General features: G+C 42.2%; 1 protein-coding gene across 3 annotated transcripts in view; it reads left to right on the top strand.

Moving 5' to 3' along the window:
* Window positions 1–14,700, top strand: part of LPIN2 (lipin 2) — a 101,971-nt gene that overhangs the window by 83,172 nt on the left and 4,099 nt on the right. For all 3 annotated transcript variants that reach the window (XM_051851363.3, XM_070050416.2, XM_002713608.6), the window contains exons 9-18: window positions 2,143–2,330; window positions 4,051–4,144; window positions 4,538–4,607; window positions 5,389–5,478; window positions 6,218–6,300; window positions 9,151–9,295; window positions 9,979–10,127; window positions 10,630–10,716; window positions 13,969–14,121; window positions 14,271–14,385. In XM_051851363.3, coding sequence (XP_051707323.1) covers window positions 2,143–2,330; window positions 4,051–4,144; window positions 4,538–4,607; window positions 5,389–5,478; window positions 6,218–6,300; window positions 9,151–9,295; window positions 9,979–10,127; window positions 10,630–10,716; window positions 13,969–14,121; window positions 14,271–14,385 — 1,174 coding nt within the window. The remainder of the gene's footprint in view (window positions 1–2,142; window positions 2,331–4,050; window positions 4,145–4,537; window positions 4,608–5,388; window positions 5,479–6,217; window positions 6,301–9,150; window positions 9,296–9,978; window positions 10,128–10,629; window positions 10,717–13,968; window positions 14,122–14,270; window positions 14,386–14,700) is intronic.

Genomic DNA, 14,700 nt, shown 5'->3' with positions numbered 1-14,700 from the left:
TCATTGTAATAGAAAGAGGGGATTGATATAAAGATAAACTTAACTTTTTGCAGAATTTTTTTGGTGATTTGTAAAATTTCATCCTAGTTCCATGCCCTAAATTTGCGTCTAAATATCTATGTACTTTGTAGTAACAGGTTTTTTTTTTAATGGTAAATAAAACAAACTTTTTTCACACTAGGAAAATAAAAATATAAGCTATCTTGAGAATTATCATCTTTCTATTTCCCTGTCCTTAATCATTTATTTACATTGGTATTCCTTTAGATTTCTTCTTTTCCCTTTTAAAAAATGGACAATATGACTAATGCAGTGAGATCTTATTTTATTATAGTGTATCTCTTTAGGCATTTACTACCTTAAGTGTCTTCCTTCTTGAACTAATTATTTCTTGAGACATTTCATAAATCCTTAGAGCATCTTTTACCTATAGGTTTTTGTTTTGCCATGATCGTTATCTTTAATATTAAACATCCAATATTTGTCATCGTAGCTCAACTTGAGTGTAAGTCCCATCACTCTTGGGAATCTAGCAGCATGTGGAGTCAGAAGACATCCTCCATGTGTTTGAGTGTTGCTACTGGTTGGAGAGCATCCGAATGGCATCACAGTAGATGTTTGTTTTTTTGCCCATGTGATAATATTCTGGTCCTGTGTTTTGTAGGAGAGATTACACACAGGGATTCAGGAACACAGGCTCCTTCCATCTTAATACTCCACCATTCTTTTAGGGTCTCAGAATCCAGTATTTATAGGCAGCAACATTTGTATTTATAAATCCAATATTTATAGGAGAAAGGGTCATTCGAGGGAGGGCAAACTGGAAAAGGTTACTGCACAGCCTTTTGCCCACATTGACAACTTGATCGTACAGTCATACAGCCACACTAACTGTGAGAGTCTTTACTGTGTGTTCCTGTGAAAGAGGACATGGTGTTTATGAACCCAGAGCAACTTTTGTATGTGTTTTAGCCAGGATTAACCTTGCCCCTTCATGCCAGCAGCCTAACAACAGGCTGTTAACCATTTACCAACAGGTTTTGGCTTTTTACCATTTCCAGCAAAGAACATTCTGCTGATCCAGTCAAATTCCGCTTTGTGGTACAAGTGTGCTATTAAGGAAGAAAATTTCGAAAACTCTTAAGTCTTTCATTGCTTCACATGCACAGCATAACAGCTTTTGAAACTGCTGATTACAATGCATCTGTACTCCGCTGCTGCCCTCTATTGCCCGATTTTGAGACTTTTTCTAGTGATACATCACTGGATCTCATATATTTTTAAAATCAATTAAAAATGCTATGTTTTTGAATACAATAAATTGTAAATTATAAGATGGTATCTCAAATGTCACATTAGATACTTAAAGGGGGTGGAGTAATGAACATCTTGGTTTAGAAATGTAAAGTGCCATTTCCTTGTTCTTTTTCTGTTAAATTTATGGTCCATAAAAAAAAGGTTTCCCTTATGACCTAAAAACCTAGCTTCTGTAACGTATCTAGCAAAATGAAAATACTAGGTGATTATCTTTAGTTCTGGTCCTCATTGCTTGAAGAACAGTTTACTTCCAGTTTGTCTCAGTATATGTGTTTCTCTTGAGAATTTTCTCTTAATTTCTGCTTTGTTTTTGTTTTTGTTTTTGTTTTTTGTAAGATAATAGATGAATTTAGAGAAGCTTTGTTTTTAAGACTACATCCTTGGATTATAGTAATTTTCTACAGGAAATACTTAGAACCACAGCTTTTTATAGGAAGTTAGGATCAAAAGTCTTCGAAACATCAGATTTTTCTTAATTACCCTGTCATTTTCATTGTGGAAATTTAAATAAATGCTTATAACTCTAATTAAGACAAGAAAGGTCATAGCTGAAATGTTTGCCTTATTGCAAATGACTGTAGTGATTTTGTTCATATTTATGATATCCATAGTTAATTCCTTAATAGTGCTATTTAGCTTTTCCCTAATATCATCTATGAGACAATTCTAAACACTCCCTATAGAAGCTGCAATCTGATTAGAGATCTGTTTATGTATTTTATAGGGTTATTTGGTTTGAGCCCCAACGAATTATGGAGTAAACTAGGAGTACAAGAGGTTGTATTAAAGCAAAATACTTTCCCTGTTTTCTTTCCACTTCCACAGTGACTTGGACCCTGGCTCCAGGCAGTGGCCTGAGTCGGACACGCTCTCTGGCTCCCAGTCCCCACAGTCTGTGGGAAGTGCTGCCGCAGATAGCGGTACTGAGTGCCTCTCGGATTCTGCTATGGACTTGCCTGATGTCACTCTCTCTCTTTGTGGGGGCCTCAGTGAGAACGGAGAAATTTCCAAAGGTATGCCAGGGAATAGTGCTCTTTCACCACCCCAGGATACGACCTGGTCATCACTTTGCAAACTTGTATTTAGTCAGCTCAAAATGTTTGAATGCTCTAGAGATCTTGTGCAGGTAGTAATGTTTGGCCCTTTTCCCCTTATTTAAAGTACCTTGAAGATTTTACTTTCAAATTAAGAGGTTGAGATTTCTCAAGCTGCCTGATGCTTACCAGCTGGGGTCAGATCATACTGTGTTGGTTTTCTTAATTGTAAAGTTGTTGGAATGTTTATGGAACTGGGCCCAGCTGTCCTCTTGGAAAGCACTGGGCCTTAGACATGAGGGTAGGGCCCTGAAGTTATAGGAAATTGGTTGTCCACTGAGTAACTGTTCTTTCTGGCAAAAGATGGGGTAACTTTTCTGTCTCAGGCTTGAGAGTTGGCCCACAAGGAAAGATCTTCGCAGAGACACTTAGGACACTCCTTTGTGGTTGGTCCCTGTGGATGCAACCATCCGAAATTCTTCAGCCTTTTGGTTTTACTTTGCTTTCAAACTAAACTCTTGTTTATATTTTCCCAATTTAGCTGGTAGCCCTTGATTGATTTTCCTCCAAGTAAAGGTTTTCTTTCCATGAGTACCATCACCTTTTGTTTGCTCTCCCCATCAGAGGACCTGAAGTTGTGATGTGGTAGAGCAGGTGCCTGAGCCCTAGAACTGTGTTCTGCTGAAGTTTTTCTCTTTGGGCTCACAGGACACTTGTTAACTAGGCCTCTTTCTTCATCTCTTCAATCTGTTTGTTTGCTTTATATTTTGCAAGAAATTAAGAGTGTGTTATGACTAAGTCCTCCTAAGAACAAAATTAAATAGACCATGTTCTTTTTATAATCTTTGTAAATCCTCAGTAGGCTATATATTTTTGTATGTTACAAATACATATTTTTAATATATAAGAAGAAAAAATTTATACAAATTTATACTTCTGTTTTAAATATTGATAACTTAGGTACTATTTGTTATTGGAGGAAGCAGAAACAGAAGTGAAGGTAAATGTGCGTGTCCTCTGAAAGAATTATGCACGGGAGATATTTCTGTTAGCCCAGATCTCTTGGAATGCAGGTTTAGAGACAAGGCACAGAAATTCATGCAAAACCTCTGTCTCAGGAAGAACTTGAGGTTTATTTCTTGACAGACCCTGAGCCAAATTCTGGGTTTATTTTTTTCTCTGAGCAATTGTAAATAAGTTGTTACTGTTTTTACCAATATACCGTGCGCCTAAAACTCAGCCCCATGAGTATTCCTCATTACACAATTCTCTGTCTATAAAGAGTTTCTCTGTCTGTGAAGGGAATAGAATTTATAGCTTTATTAGTTGCGTGTGTGTGTGTGTGTGTGTGTGTGTGTGTCTCTTCTGTCCACATCTGTGTGTGTAGCTGGCTGACTGGCCGTATCTGTAATCTGTTTTCTTAAAAGTCTGTAGTGTGCCCTTTTTGCCTGTTTGTATCTTTGAATTAGGGAAAGAATGAGTAGAATAGGGTTAGAATAGAAAGGAAGTGCTCTTTCTTATTTGGGAAAAAAAGAAAAAAAATCTTGACATTTTGCTTTTGATAGAATAATGAAAGTGTCTTTTTAAAGAAAGAACTTATTTTAGTCTACTATTCCTGTAGTGCAGAGTATTGTAATAATCTAATATAGGAATTTATGTAATCTCTAACCAAATTAATCGCTTACACTTTACATTGCAGAAAAATTCATGGAACATATCATTACTTACCATGAATTTGCAGAAAACCCTGGACTTATAGACAATCCTAACCTTGTAATAAGGATCTATAACCGGTAAATACTCTTGGTTTCTTCATTATTAAACACTCTTGTAGTGTTTTACAAGTGCTGTTTTTAAGAGTTTATCTTGATTTAAAACTTGCCATATAAGCAAGCCAATTAACTAGTGACTTTGAAGTGAAAGTGAAGTCTCAGCTTCAGTTCTGAATGAGGTGTTGAAGTGTCACTCAGTTTTATAGATTTTAAGGCTTCCCTATTCAGAGACGTTTGGCCTGAATAAAAATTACTCATATGACAAAAATGTAGCTGGTCATCTTTTTTATTGAAAATGATATGAAATTGCGTATTTTGTTTCTTTCTCTTCTCTTCCTCCCTCCCTACCTGCCCCCTTCTCCTCTCTTACTCTTTCCTTCTGTAATGGTTTTGCACAATTTTTGTTTCCCACAGTTATTATAATTGGGCTTTGGCTGCTCCGATGATTCTTAGCTTGCAAGTATTCCAGAAGAGTCTGCCTAAGGCAAGTGATCCACATTTGATTTCTTCTAGAAAGTATCCACAGTATAGAGTACTTTGAAAAATGTTAGAAAAATGCATGTGTGTGTATTCCTGAACTGGGTACTAACCTGAAGTATCTTAAGTTTAATATTCAGTATAAAAGATCATAAGAGTTATATGTGCCCTCTAAATTTATCTCATGCCCCAAATATAGCAGGTTAGCTAGGCTGCCACTTCTTCCTGTCATTTTTATTAGGTGTTTTTACCAGTTTCTGATTGTATGTAAAAATTGAGAGATTTACTAATTGTAAGTTAAATATGGAATGAATGGGAAAAACTGTTTCTTATCACTGTGGGAAGAAGCAGCAGGAAGAAGGTGGTAGAGCCTACAGAAGCTTGACATCAGTGTGGTTAGGTCAGATTGTGGCTTAGACACCTGTTGTGTGGAACCTCAAAATTTATTTTTAATCTGTCTGCCAAGATGTTATGAGCCTAGTTGGTCCTTTTAACTCAAGAGAACCATGTTTTCCAAAGACAGAGAAATGAGAACTTCCTAACTGCCATCCCCTCAGGTCCTAGATGGCCGAACTGCCTGTCTCACACCATAGAACTGGCAAAAAGTGATGCTTGCATGAAAGCAGGACACTTTCTGTTTTTCAGAGGTGTTAAAATCACTTTGGGAGCTATGAGAGTATCGCTCACTCTCCCGAACAAGGCACCATCCTATAGGCTAATGGTAGAAAATAGTGAGATGCTCTGTGACCGATAGATTGCCCAAACTAACCTGAGCTGGTTGTTTCCAGGCCACAGTTGAGTCCTGGGTCAAAGACAAGATGCCAAAAAAATCTGGTCGCTGGTGGTTTTGGCGTAAGAGAGAAAGCATGACCAAACAGGTAACAGATCTAGAGGTAATCATTTCCATGGGCTGAAAAGAAATGAATCTTTCCTTTGTTCAAGAAACTTTTTTGCAACTACAGAAAATGCTACATGGTGCTATTTTTAATAACAGTTCCCATTTTTGAGCAGTTATTGTGAACAAGTACAATGCTAGTTGCTTTATGTACATTACCTCCAGCCTTTACTACAGCTCAATACTAGAGATATTTAAATTGCAATTTTACTGGTAAAATCAGGTCTTAGTTTCCCAAAGCTTTCTGAGAAAGAGGATTTAGAGACTTTGGCTTGTTTTTCAAAGCTCAAAAGGATAGTCATGCCTGAACTAAGTTCAAGTGCGACATCAGCTTAGTCTCCAGGCTGCCTTCTAGTCCTTTCTCAAGCAGATTCTGAGCTGTACTCCGAGGAGGAGAGACAAATATCAGTCACTTCCATTTTGCAGTCCCAGTGTGTCTGCCAGGGATCTTACAAGTTTGGGCTAGTTGTATTCTATTTTGTGCCTTGAAGTCTTGGTTTTCTAAGATCTTTTACCTCTGGCTTTGAAGGGACAGCTTTTTGTGTGGCAGCACACAACTTCTATCTCAGATTTCTGTCCTTTGGCTCAAAGTAGTATCTATTTTCTAAGCATTTTTAAGTTGTGGACTCAGAAAGCAGTTTTCTTTGAGAGGGTTGCTGATGAACTTGGGCTTGTCTGTGGGGAAAACATTTCACAGTGTCATTATCATCCTTCTGTTTCAGTTGCCAGAGGCCAAGGAGGGAAAATCTGAGGCACTGCCGTCCAGTGACCTGCCGTCAAACACCAAGGAGCCAGCCAATGCCAGGTGGGGGTGCCTTTACCTTCCTTCCTGCTCACAGCTCTTGGGCTGCTCCTGCTGTGGCTGTTGCAACTAAGTTGGCTTTGGCAGTTTTATTTAATTCTTAGTCAGAAATGTCGTCTTCTATAGACCGATGTGGCATTGAATACTTTGTTCCACTTTGTAGTTGACAGCTTCTGGTTTTCTAAAAATATGTGTGTGTGGGGGAGGGTTATATAGGGGGTAAGGGGTGGATGGGTAAGGGGTGGATGTAGATGTGCTCGTCACTGCTCCCTGAATACCTTGTCCCTGCTGTGAAGCCATGGAATTGGGTGTCTAAGGCATGGCTCTGGGAAGGATCCTGTGGGTCGTGTAAAGAGATGCTATCCCAGTGTCTCTGCTCGCTCTGCCTCCTGTCAGGTCCAAAGGGAAGACATAAAAAGAATGTAAAGGGCTGGTTTGAGTGCCTTTTGTTTCCCAGATGAAGAGGTATCCTCTGGACGTTTGGACTGGCCACCCCTGAGGGGTTGCTCCCATACAGTGTGCCCCATTCTTATTGCTGCCATCTGTTTACATTCCCTAGTCCAGTTCTTCTCCACCCCCTAACTCCTGAATGCAGTACTCTGTATAAACTTAGTTTCTTTTCTTACCTTGTACCATTTTCTTTGTAGGAGTGCATAAATTTTTTTTTACTAGTTTTTTAAAATCAGTTTAGCTGCCGGCGCCGCGGCTCACTAGGCTAATCCTCCGCCTTGCGGCACCGGCACACCGGGTTCTAGTCCCAGTCGGGGTGCCGGATTCTGTCCCGGTTGTCCCTGTTCCAGGCCAGCTCTCTGCTGTGGCCCGGGAGTGCAGTGGAGGAAGGCCCAAGTGCTTGGGCCCTGCACCCGCATGGGAGACCAGGATAAGTACCTGGCTCCTGCCATCGGATCAGCGCGGTACGCCGGCCACGGCGGCCATTGGAGGGTGAACCAACGGAAAAAAGGAAGACCTTTCTCTCTGTCTCTCTCTCTCACTGTCCACTCTGCCTGTCAAAAAAAAAGAAAAAAATCAGTTTAGCCTGGGGCCAGCATTGTGGTACAGTGAGATAAGCCACTATCTGTGATCCTGGCATTCTGTATGAGCACCCATTCAAGTCCTGGCTGCTTCACTTCTGATACAGCTCCCTACTGATGCTCCTGGGAAAGCAGCAGAAGATGGCCCGAGTGCTTGGGCCCCTGACACCAGTATGAGAGACCAGATGTAGTTCCAGGCTCCTGGCTTTGGCCTGGCCCGGTTCTGGCTATTGTAACCACTTAGGGAGTGAACCAGCGGATGGAAGATATCTCCCCCCCCCCCTTCCCTCTTTCTGTCAACTCTGCCTTTCTTTTTTTATTTCACAGGTAGAGTTATAGACAGTGAGAGAGAGACAGAGAGAAAAGTCCTCCCTTCATTGGCTCACCCCCTAAATGGCCTCCACGGCCGGCACTGCACCAATCCGAAGCCAGGAGCTTCTCCTGGTCTCCCACATGGGTGCAGGAGCCCAAGCTCCTGGGCCATCCTCCACTGCCCTCCTGGGCCACAGCAGAGAGCTGGACTGGAAGAGGAGCAACCGGGACTAGAACCGGCGCTCATATAGGATGCTGGCGCCGCAGGTGGAGGATTAGCCAAGTGAGCCATGCGCCAGCCCCCTGCTTTTCAAGTAAATAAAAATAATTTTATTTTTTTTAAAGAACCATTAGCCAAGAGCTTCATCTGGGTCTCCCATATGGGTCCAGGGGTCCAGGGGTCCAAGCATTTGGGCCATCCTTTGCTGCTTTCCCAGGTGCATTAGCAGAAAGCTGAATCAGAAATGGAGCAGGGACTGGGGCTGTGGTGTAGTAGGTAAAGCCACTGCCTGCAGTGCCGGCATCCCGTATGGGCACCAGTTCGAGTCCCAGCTGCTCCTCTTCCGATCCAGCTCTCTGCAATGGCCTGGGAAAGCAGTAGAAAATGGCCAGAGTGGGAGACATGGAGGAAGCTCCTGGCTTTAGATCGATGCAGCTGTTGGAGCCATTTGGGGAATGGACCAGCAGATAGAAAATCAATCAATCAATCAATCAATCAATCTCTCTCTGCCTCTTTGTTAACTCTGCCTTTCAAATAAATAAATCAATCAATCTTAAAAAAAAAAAAAGGTGGTAATATCTGTCCCACAAAATCATTTAAAAAAAAAAAAAAAGTGGAGCAGCCAGGACTCGAGCCAGCACCCATGTGGGATGATGTGGGATGCCAGCACTGCAGGCAGATGCTTAACCATCTACACCACAGTGCCAGCCCAAAAATCAATATTTAAAAATATATAAAATCAGTATAGTCATTTGTTGCTTAACAACAGGAATGCATTCTGAGAAATACATCTTAGGTGGTTTTGTTGAATAGGAAATCAGAGTGTGCTTGCACAAACCTATATAGTGTAGCTGCCTACATACCTAGGCTGTATTATAATCTTATGGAACTGTTGTTGTATGTGCAGTCTGTGGTAAACTGAAACATTATGTGGCACTTGACCATGTGAAAACAATTTTTTTTTGAATTTGTACCTTTTGAAACATAAATAGCCTTTTCAACAGGAGTCAGTAGACCTCATAGTATTCACTGAGGATAGCAGAAAATTTCAGATCATAACCAGAAAGTAACTGTGCTAGTTATGAGAGGGAAGGGGACAGTAGCCTTCTCAGTTAATGATACAAATATTTTAGACATGAGAAATTGTAGCGAGGGAGAAATGACGGAGCAAACAACTTTTTCTGTTCCTAGAAAGCATTGAGGATGTGTTTTATTTTCTTGATCCTAAATGAAGAGCTCTTGGCAATTAAATCCCACTGCCTCTTCACTAATTGGGTTGATGTTGAATAGGCCAGCTGAGGACGACTCATCAAGTGACGAGGGGTCTCAGGAACTCGAAGAATCTATTAAAGTGGACCCTATACCCCCTGAGCCCCTGAGCCATGGCAGCACAACCTCATATAAGAAGTCTCTCCGACTCTCCTCTGACCAGATCGTGAGTGTTCTGTGATCCATGTGGATCCAGTAGAACGTCAGTAACTGTTTAATTGGACCTGCTTACTCTTCTGTTCCCTCTTGTTCCCTGCCATAAAAACACTACATGGTGTGTGGTCATGTAAATGATCATCTATAGGGGACAGTGTCTCTGTCTTTCAGGCCACCTGGGGATCCTATGACATGGGTTCTTCCACCACCAGAGCTCTCTCATCCCCAGGAGTGAGCTGAGGAATCTATTTTTAATGTGTTTCCCTGACACATCTTCCACAGCCAACCCAGCACTGAGCCATGGAGTATCTCTTGAGAACCACACAGTAGAAAAATACCATGTTTAGGCATAATTTCCCTTTTCCATTAATTCCACCCCTGACTTTGACCCATTTTCTGCTACCAGTAGGAGCCTGTGGTCTAGGCAGTGATTCTCAATGTGGAGGAAGAATAGAGAGGTTTGTTTTGTGGGGATCAGGAAAGTCCTTGGAGTCCCAGAAGACTGTTTCAGCAGTGGCTCCCTCAGCCCATGTCATTGTGAGCACGCTCAGCACTAGGTCAGTCTGCATCCTAACACCGGAGGAACCATCCTGCCTTACGGTTGTTGGAATCCTGAAACACCAGTCATTGTAAATTTTTAAACTCTGCTCCAGATTGTTTTCAGCTGATTTCTCTTTATTCTCTTTATGAAAGGCAAAACTGAAGCTCCACAATGGCCCAAATGATGTTGTATTCAGTATCACCACCCAGTATCAAGGCACCTGCCGCTGTGCCGGCACCATTTACCTCTGGAACTGGAATGACAAGATTGTCATTTCCGATATCGATGGAACAATAACCAAGTAAGCCCGAGCTTAGGAAGTGATAGACACTGGGGCAGGGTGGGGGTGGGTGTCTGCACCTGGGGCACCCAGCCCACAGGCATAACCAAGAGTGCTTTTTAAACCGTATGCCATGCAACATCCTTAATGTCATCTACACTCATTCTAGAGATGAAGGAAGATGGGTGGAGGCATATAAAAGGACAAAAATAACTTTTGGAAAGATTAAGATATTCAGCCTCCAAATTCTGACATTAAAAGAAAACAAACTTGAGATTAGGGAGGAGGAGGAGAAGATGCATTATCTCTGAAAATGAACATTTGCTCTTTGTGTCACTCCACTTTTAGAAGCACCTTAGTAAGTACATTGCAGGAGGCTGCCTCTCAGTAGCAGAAAGGGTGATGAAATTGGTTTTGTAGAGTGTCCATACCTGCTCCCCAGACAGCGTTTATTGGCAACTGATATGCAACCAAACAGGAAAACACTCGGCTTTGTGAATTCCTATTTCTACCTTCTTTTTAGGTCTGATGCTTTGGGACAGATTCTTCCACAGCTGGGTAAAGACTGGACTCATCAGGGCATAGCGAAACTCTACCATTCCATCAATGAGTAAGTATCCCCTCCTGTGTCCCCTGGCTCTGGAGGGCTGGAGTTGTGCTTTAATCATTAAAGAAAAATCGCATCTTTGGTCAGTCTACATGCGTTGTATGTTTATGGCCCAGCTATTCCTGCTCTTGCTTCCCACCCCTTTCCTTACAGCCTCACACAAAGAAAAGTGGCAACCACCACTAGGAGCCTGAGCTTTGTGTGTCCAGCTCTGCAGCACGATAATATCTGAGCTAATTCTCACACTGCCATGAGTTTTAAGCACTAGCTGTATCTATGAGTGGTCTTCAAAAAAGTTCACAGGAAATGTATTCTGGAAAAAACTACTCAGGGATTTCAGCATCTTTGTGTTAGTTATTTTTAAATTCCATATTTCCAAAAATGTTTTGTGGTACCTCAAGTAGTGATAGTTGTAATTTTTTTTAAGATAGAATTTAACAAGAGGGGTGGGCATTGTGGCACAGTGGGTTAAACTGCTGCTTAGGATGTCCATATCCCATATCAGAGTCTAGTTCAGCTCCCAGCTACCCTGATTCCAATCTTGGTTCCTTTTGTTGTACTTGGGAAGGCAGCAAATAATGGCCCAAATATTTAGCTCCCTATCATGCATGTGAGAGACCTGGATGGAGTTCAAAGTTTCTGGCCTCAGCCTAACCCAGGGGAGTGAACCAGCGGATAGAAGATCTGTGACTCTGCCTTTCAAATAAATAAATCTTTTTAGATATATCTATATCTATATTAGATATAGATATCTAGATATAGATAGATATATACATATACATATACATATACATATACATATACATATACATATACATATATTGGGGCCGGCACCTTGGCATAGTATGCTAAGCCCCCGCCTGCAGTGCTGGTACCTTATATGGGCTCCAGTTCGAGTCCTGGCTGTTCCACTTCCGATCCGGCTCTCTGCTATGGCCTGGGAAAGCAGTAGAAGATGACCCAAGTGCTTGGACCTCTGCCCCTGCATGGGAGACCCAGAAGAAGCTCCTGGCTTCAGATTGGCTCAGCTCCAGCCTTTACAGCCATTTGGGGAGTGAACCATCAGATGGAAGACCTCTCTCTCTCTCTTCCTCTGCCTCTCTAACTCTGCCTTTCAAATAAATAACTAAATCTTTAATATGTGTGTGTGTGTGTGTGTGTGTGTATCAAGAAAGTTGATTTTCATTCCTGGTTGATTTACAGTTTTTTTTTTTTAAGATTTATTAATTTGTTTGAAAGGCAGAGATACAAAGATGGGGGAAGAGTTACAGAGAGAGAAAGAGAGACAGACAGACAGAGAGAGAAAGAGGAAGAGAAAGAGAGAGAAAGAGAAATATCTTCCATCTGCTGGTTCACTTCCCAAATGGCCACAACAACTGAGCTGGGCCAAGCTGAAGCTTGGAGCCTGGAACTTTATCTGGGGTCTCTAGTGTAGGTGCAGGAGCCCAAACACTTGGGCCATCTTCCACTGCTTTCAGGCGCATTATTGGGGAGCTGGATTAGTTGTAGAGCAACTGCCACTTGAACTGGCACTCATATTGGATGCTGGTGTTTCAAGCGGCAGCTTAATCTGTTGGGCCACAACACCAGTTAACTATTTCCTGAAATTTTTTAACTGTAATACTTTGAGTAGATACTACATGCATGCATGGGAAAGCAATTCACTCATAGGGTGATCCCTTTCTGATGATTCCTTTTTTAAAAAAAATTAATTAATTAATTTGAAAGGCAGAGTGGGAGGGAGGGAGGAAGGGAAGGATATCAAGATATCAAGATCTTACATCCGCTGGTTCATTCCCCAGATGGCCACAATGGCCTGAGCTGGGCCATACCAAAGCCAGGAGCCAGGAGCTTCTCCCAGGTCTCCCACATGGGTGTAGGGGCCCAAGGACTTGGGCCATCTTTTACTGCTCTCCCAGGAGCATTAGTGGAAAGAGCTTAATCAGAAGTGGAGCAGCCAGAACTTGAACCAACAACCATAATGGGATGCCAGTGTTACATACAGGCAGCAGCTTTATCTGCTGCACCACAACCCCAGCCCCTCTCAGTACCCTTTGAGGGAAAACATTGCCATCTAAGGCTTTTGTAGGACCCTAATGCTACAAATAAAATTGATTTGAAAAATTAGAGCATATTCATGTTTCTCCCTCTTCTTTCTGTAACTCTGCCTTTCAAATAAATAAATAAATCTTTTAAAAAAAACTAGAGCATCTTCAGCAATAGTGAGAAGGCAATACTACTAAAATTACGAATGTGACAGCTAACCAAAAATAATTTTGCTCCACGTCTGTGGAATGGTTTTTATTCTGTAAATTGTCCTTTTAAATAAAATCCCTTGTTTCTTTCATTTACAGCAGATAGTTAAGAGATAGTCTAGAATTTTTGTTCTGTGATCTGACTTGTAGGCTAGATGCTTAGTGTATCAGAATTTATAAATTTAGCATAATCTCTAGTTTGCATAGTTTCATTGTTTTCGTTGGAGAGGTGAAGTCTTGATAATCCTAACCAGCTACCTCTAAATTCTTGAATTTATCAGAGCATGAAAATGACATTTTTTTTAAAGGATTGATTTATTTGAAAGGCAGAGTTACAGAGAGGCAGAAGTAGAGGGAGATCTTCCATCCACTGGTTCACTCCCCAAATGGCTGCAATGGCCAGAACTGGACTGATCTGAAGCCAGGAGCCAGGAGCTTCTTCCGGGTCTCCCAAGTGGGTGCGAGGACTCAAGAACCAGGGCCATCTTCCAGTGCTTTCCCAGGCCATAAACTGAGAGCTGGATCAGAAGAGGAGCAGCCAGGGCTCAAATCGGTGCCCATATGGGATGCTGGTGCTGCAGGCAATAGCTTTACCTGCTACACCACAGCACTGGTCCCGAAAACATTAATTACATCTGTTGAAAGAAAAGTGGGGGCCAGAGTTGTAGCATAATGGATTAAGCCACTGCCTGCAATGCTGGCATCTCTTCTGGGTGCCAGTTTGAGTCCAGTCTAGCTCCCTGCTCATGTGCCTGGGAAAGCAACAGACGATGGCCCAAGTGCTTGGGCATCTGCCACCCACATGGAAGACCCACATGGAAGACCTGCAGTAAGCTCCTGGCTTCAATCTGGCCCAGCCTTGACCATTATACACTTTTACGGAGTGAGCCAGCAGACAGAAGAGCTCTCTGTTTTTCAAATAAATTAAAAATAAATAGAAAAGTGTTTTTTCTTCCTTTAGTAAAAACACGTGGGCTAAACAGGCTATGTTTTCTTTCAGGAATGGCTACAAGTTTCTGTACTGTTCTGCGCGTGCCATCGGCATGGCCGACATGACCCGAGGGTACCTGCACTGGGTTAACGACCAGGGCACCATCTTGCCCCGAGGCCCTCTGATGCTGTCGCCCAGCAGCTTGTTCTCTGCCTTCCACAGGTGCCTCCCCAGCGTTCACCCTTGTCTACCTCTGCATGTGGGATGGAACCAGGGACCAGACACAGAATATTTTCAAAAATTTAGGCACACACACTAGGGAAAACCATCGTTTTGAGTTTGGTGATTGTATTGGTGTATTTTTTCCTTAGGGAAGTGATAGAAAAGAAACCAGAGAAGTTCAAAATTGAGTGTCTAAATGATATCAAGAATCTGTTTGCCCCGTCCAAGCAGCCCTTCTATGCTGCCTTTGGAAACCGTCCAAATGTAAGTGTCTTCTCGGCTCCGATTCTGATGGGGGTGCAATTCAGAGGGGTGGGCTTTAAAGGGCCTTAGCCATTCTTCAGCAGGCTTTGTCAGCAAGAGAAAATGTCCTTTCTGCTCTCCAGGTTTTCACTTGATCTGTTCCAAATTCCTGTAACAATTGTGAGAATCCTGTAGGTACAGATTGCCTCAGAATTTGTACAAACAAAGGCACCTACTCTGCCCTGGGGCTTCAGTTCCATTTCCTTAGGCTGCTCTGACTCACGTTCTGAGAGGCTCTTAGCCTTGTCCTTGGGCCTGCTCCAGACCCAGTTTGAA

The sequence above is a fragment of the Oryctolagus cuniculus genome, chromosome 10, assembly GCF_051225735.1.
Source record: "Oryctolagus cuniculus isolate XC-2025 breed Fujian yellow rabbit chromosome 10, ASM5122573v1, whole genome shotgun sequence".
In the NCBI taxonomy this organism is placed as follows: Eukaryota; Metazoa; Chordata; class Mammalia; order Lagomorpha; family Leporidae; genus Oryctolagus; species Oryctolagus cuniculus.
This window is presented reverse-complemented; position numbering and strand designations above follow the sequence as displayed.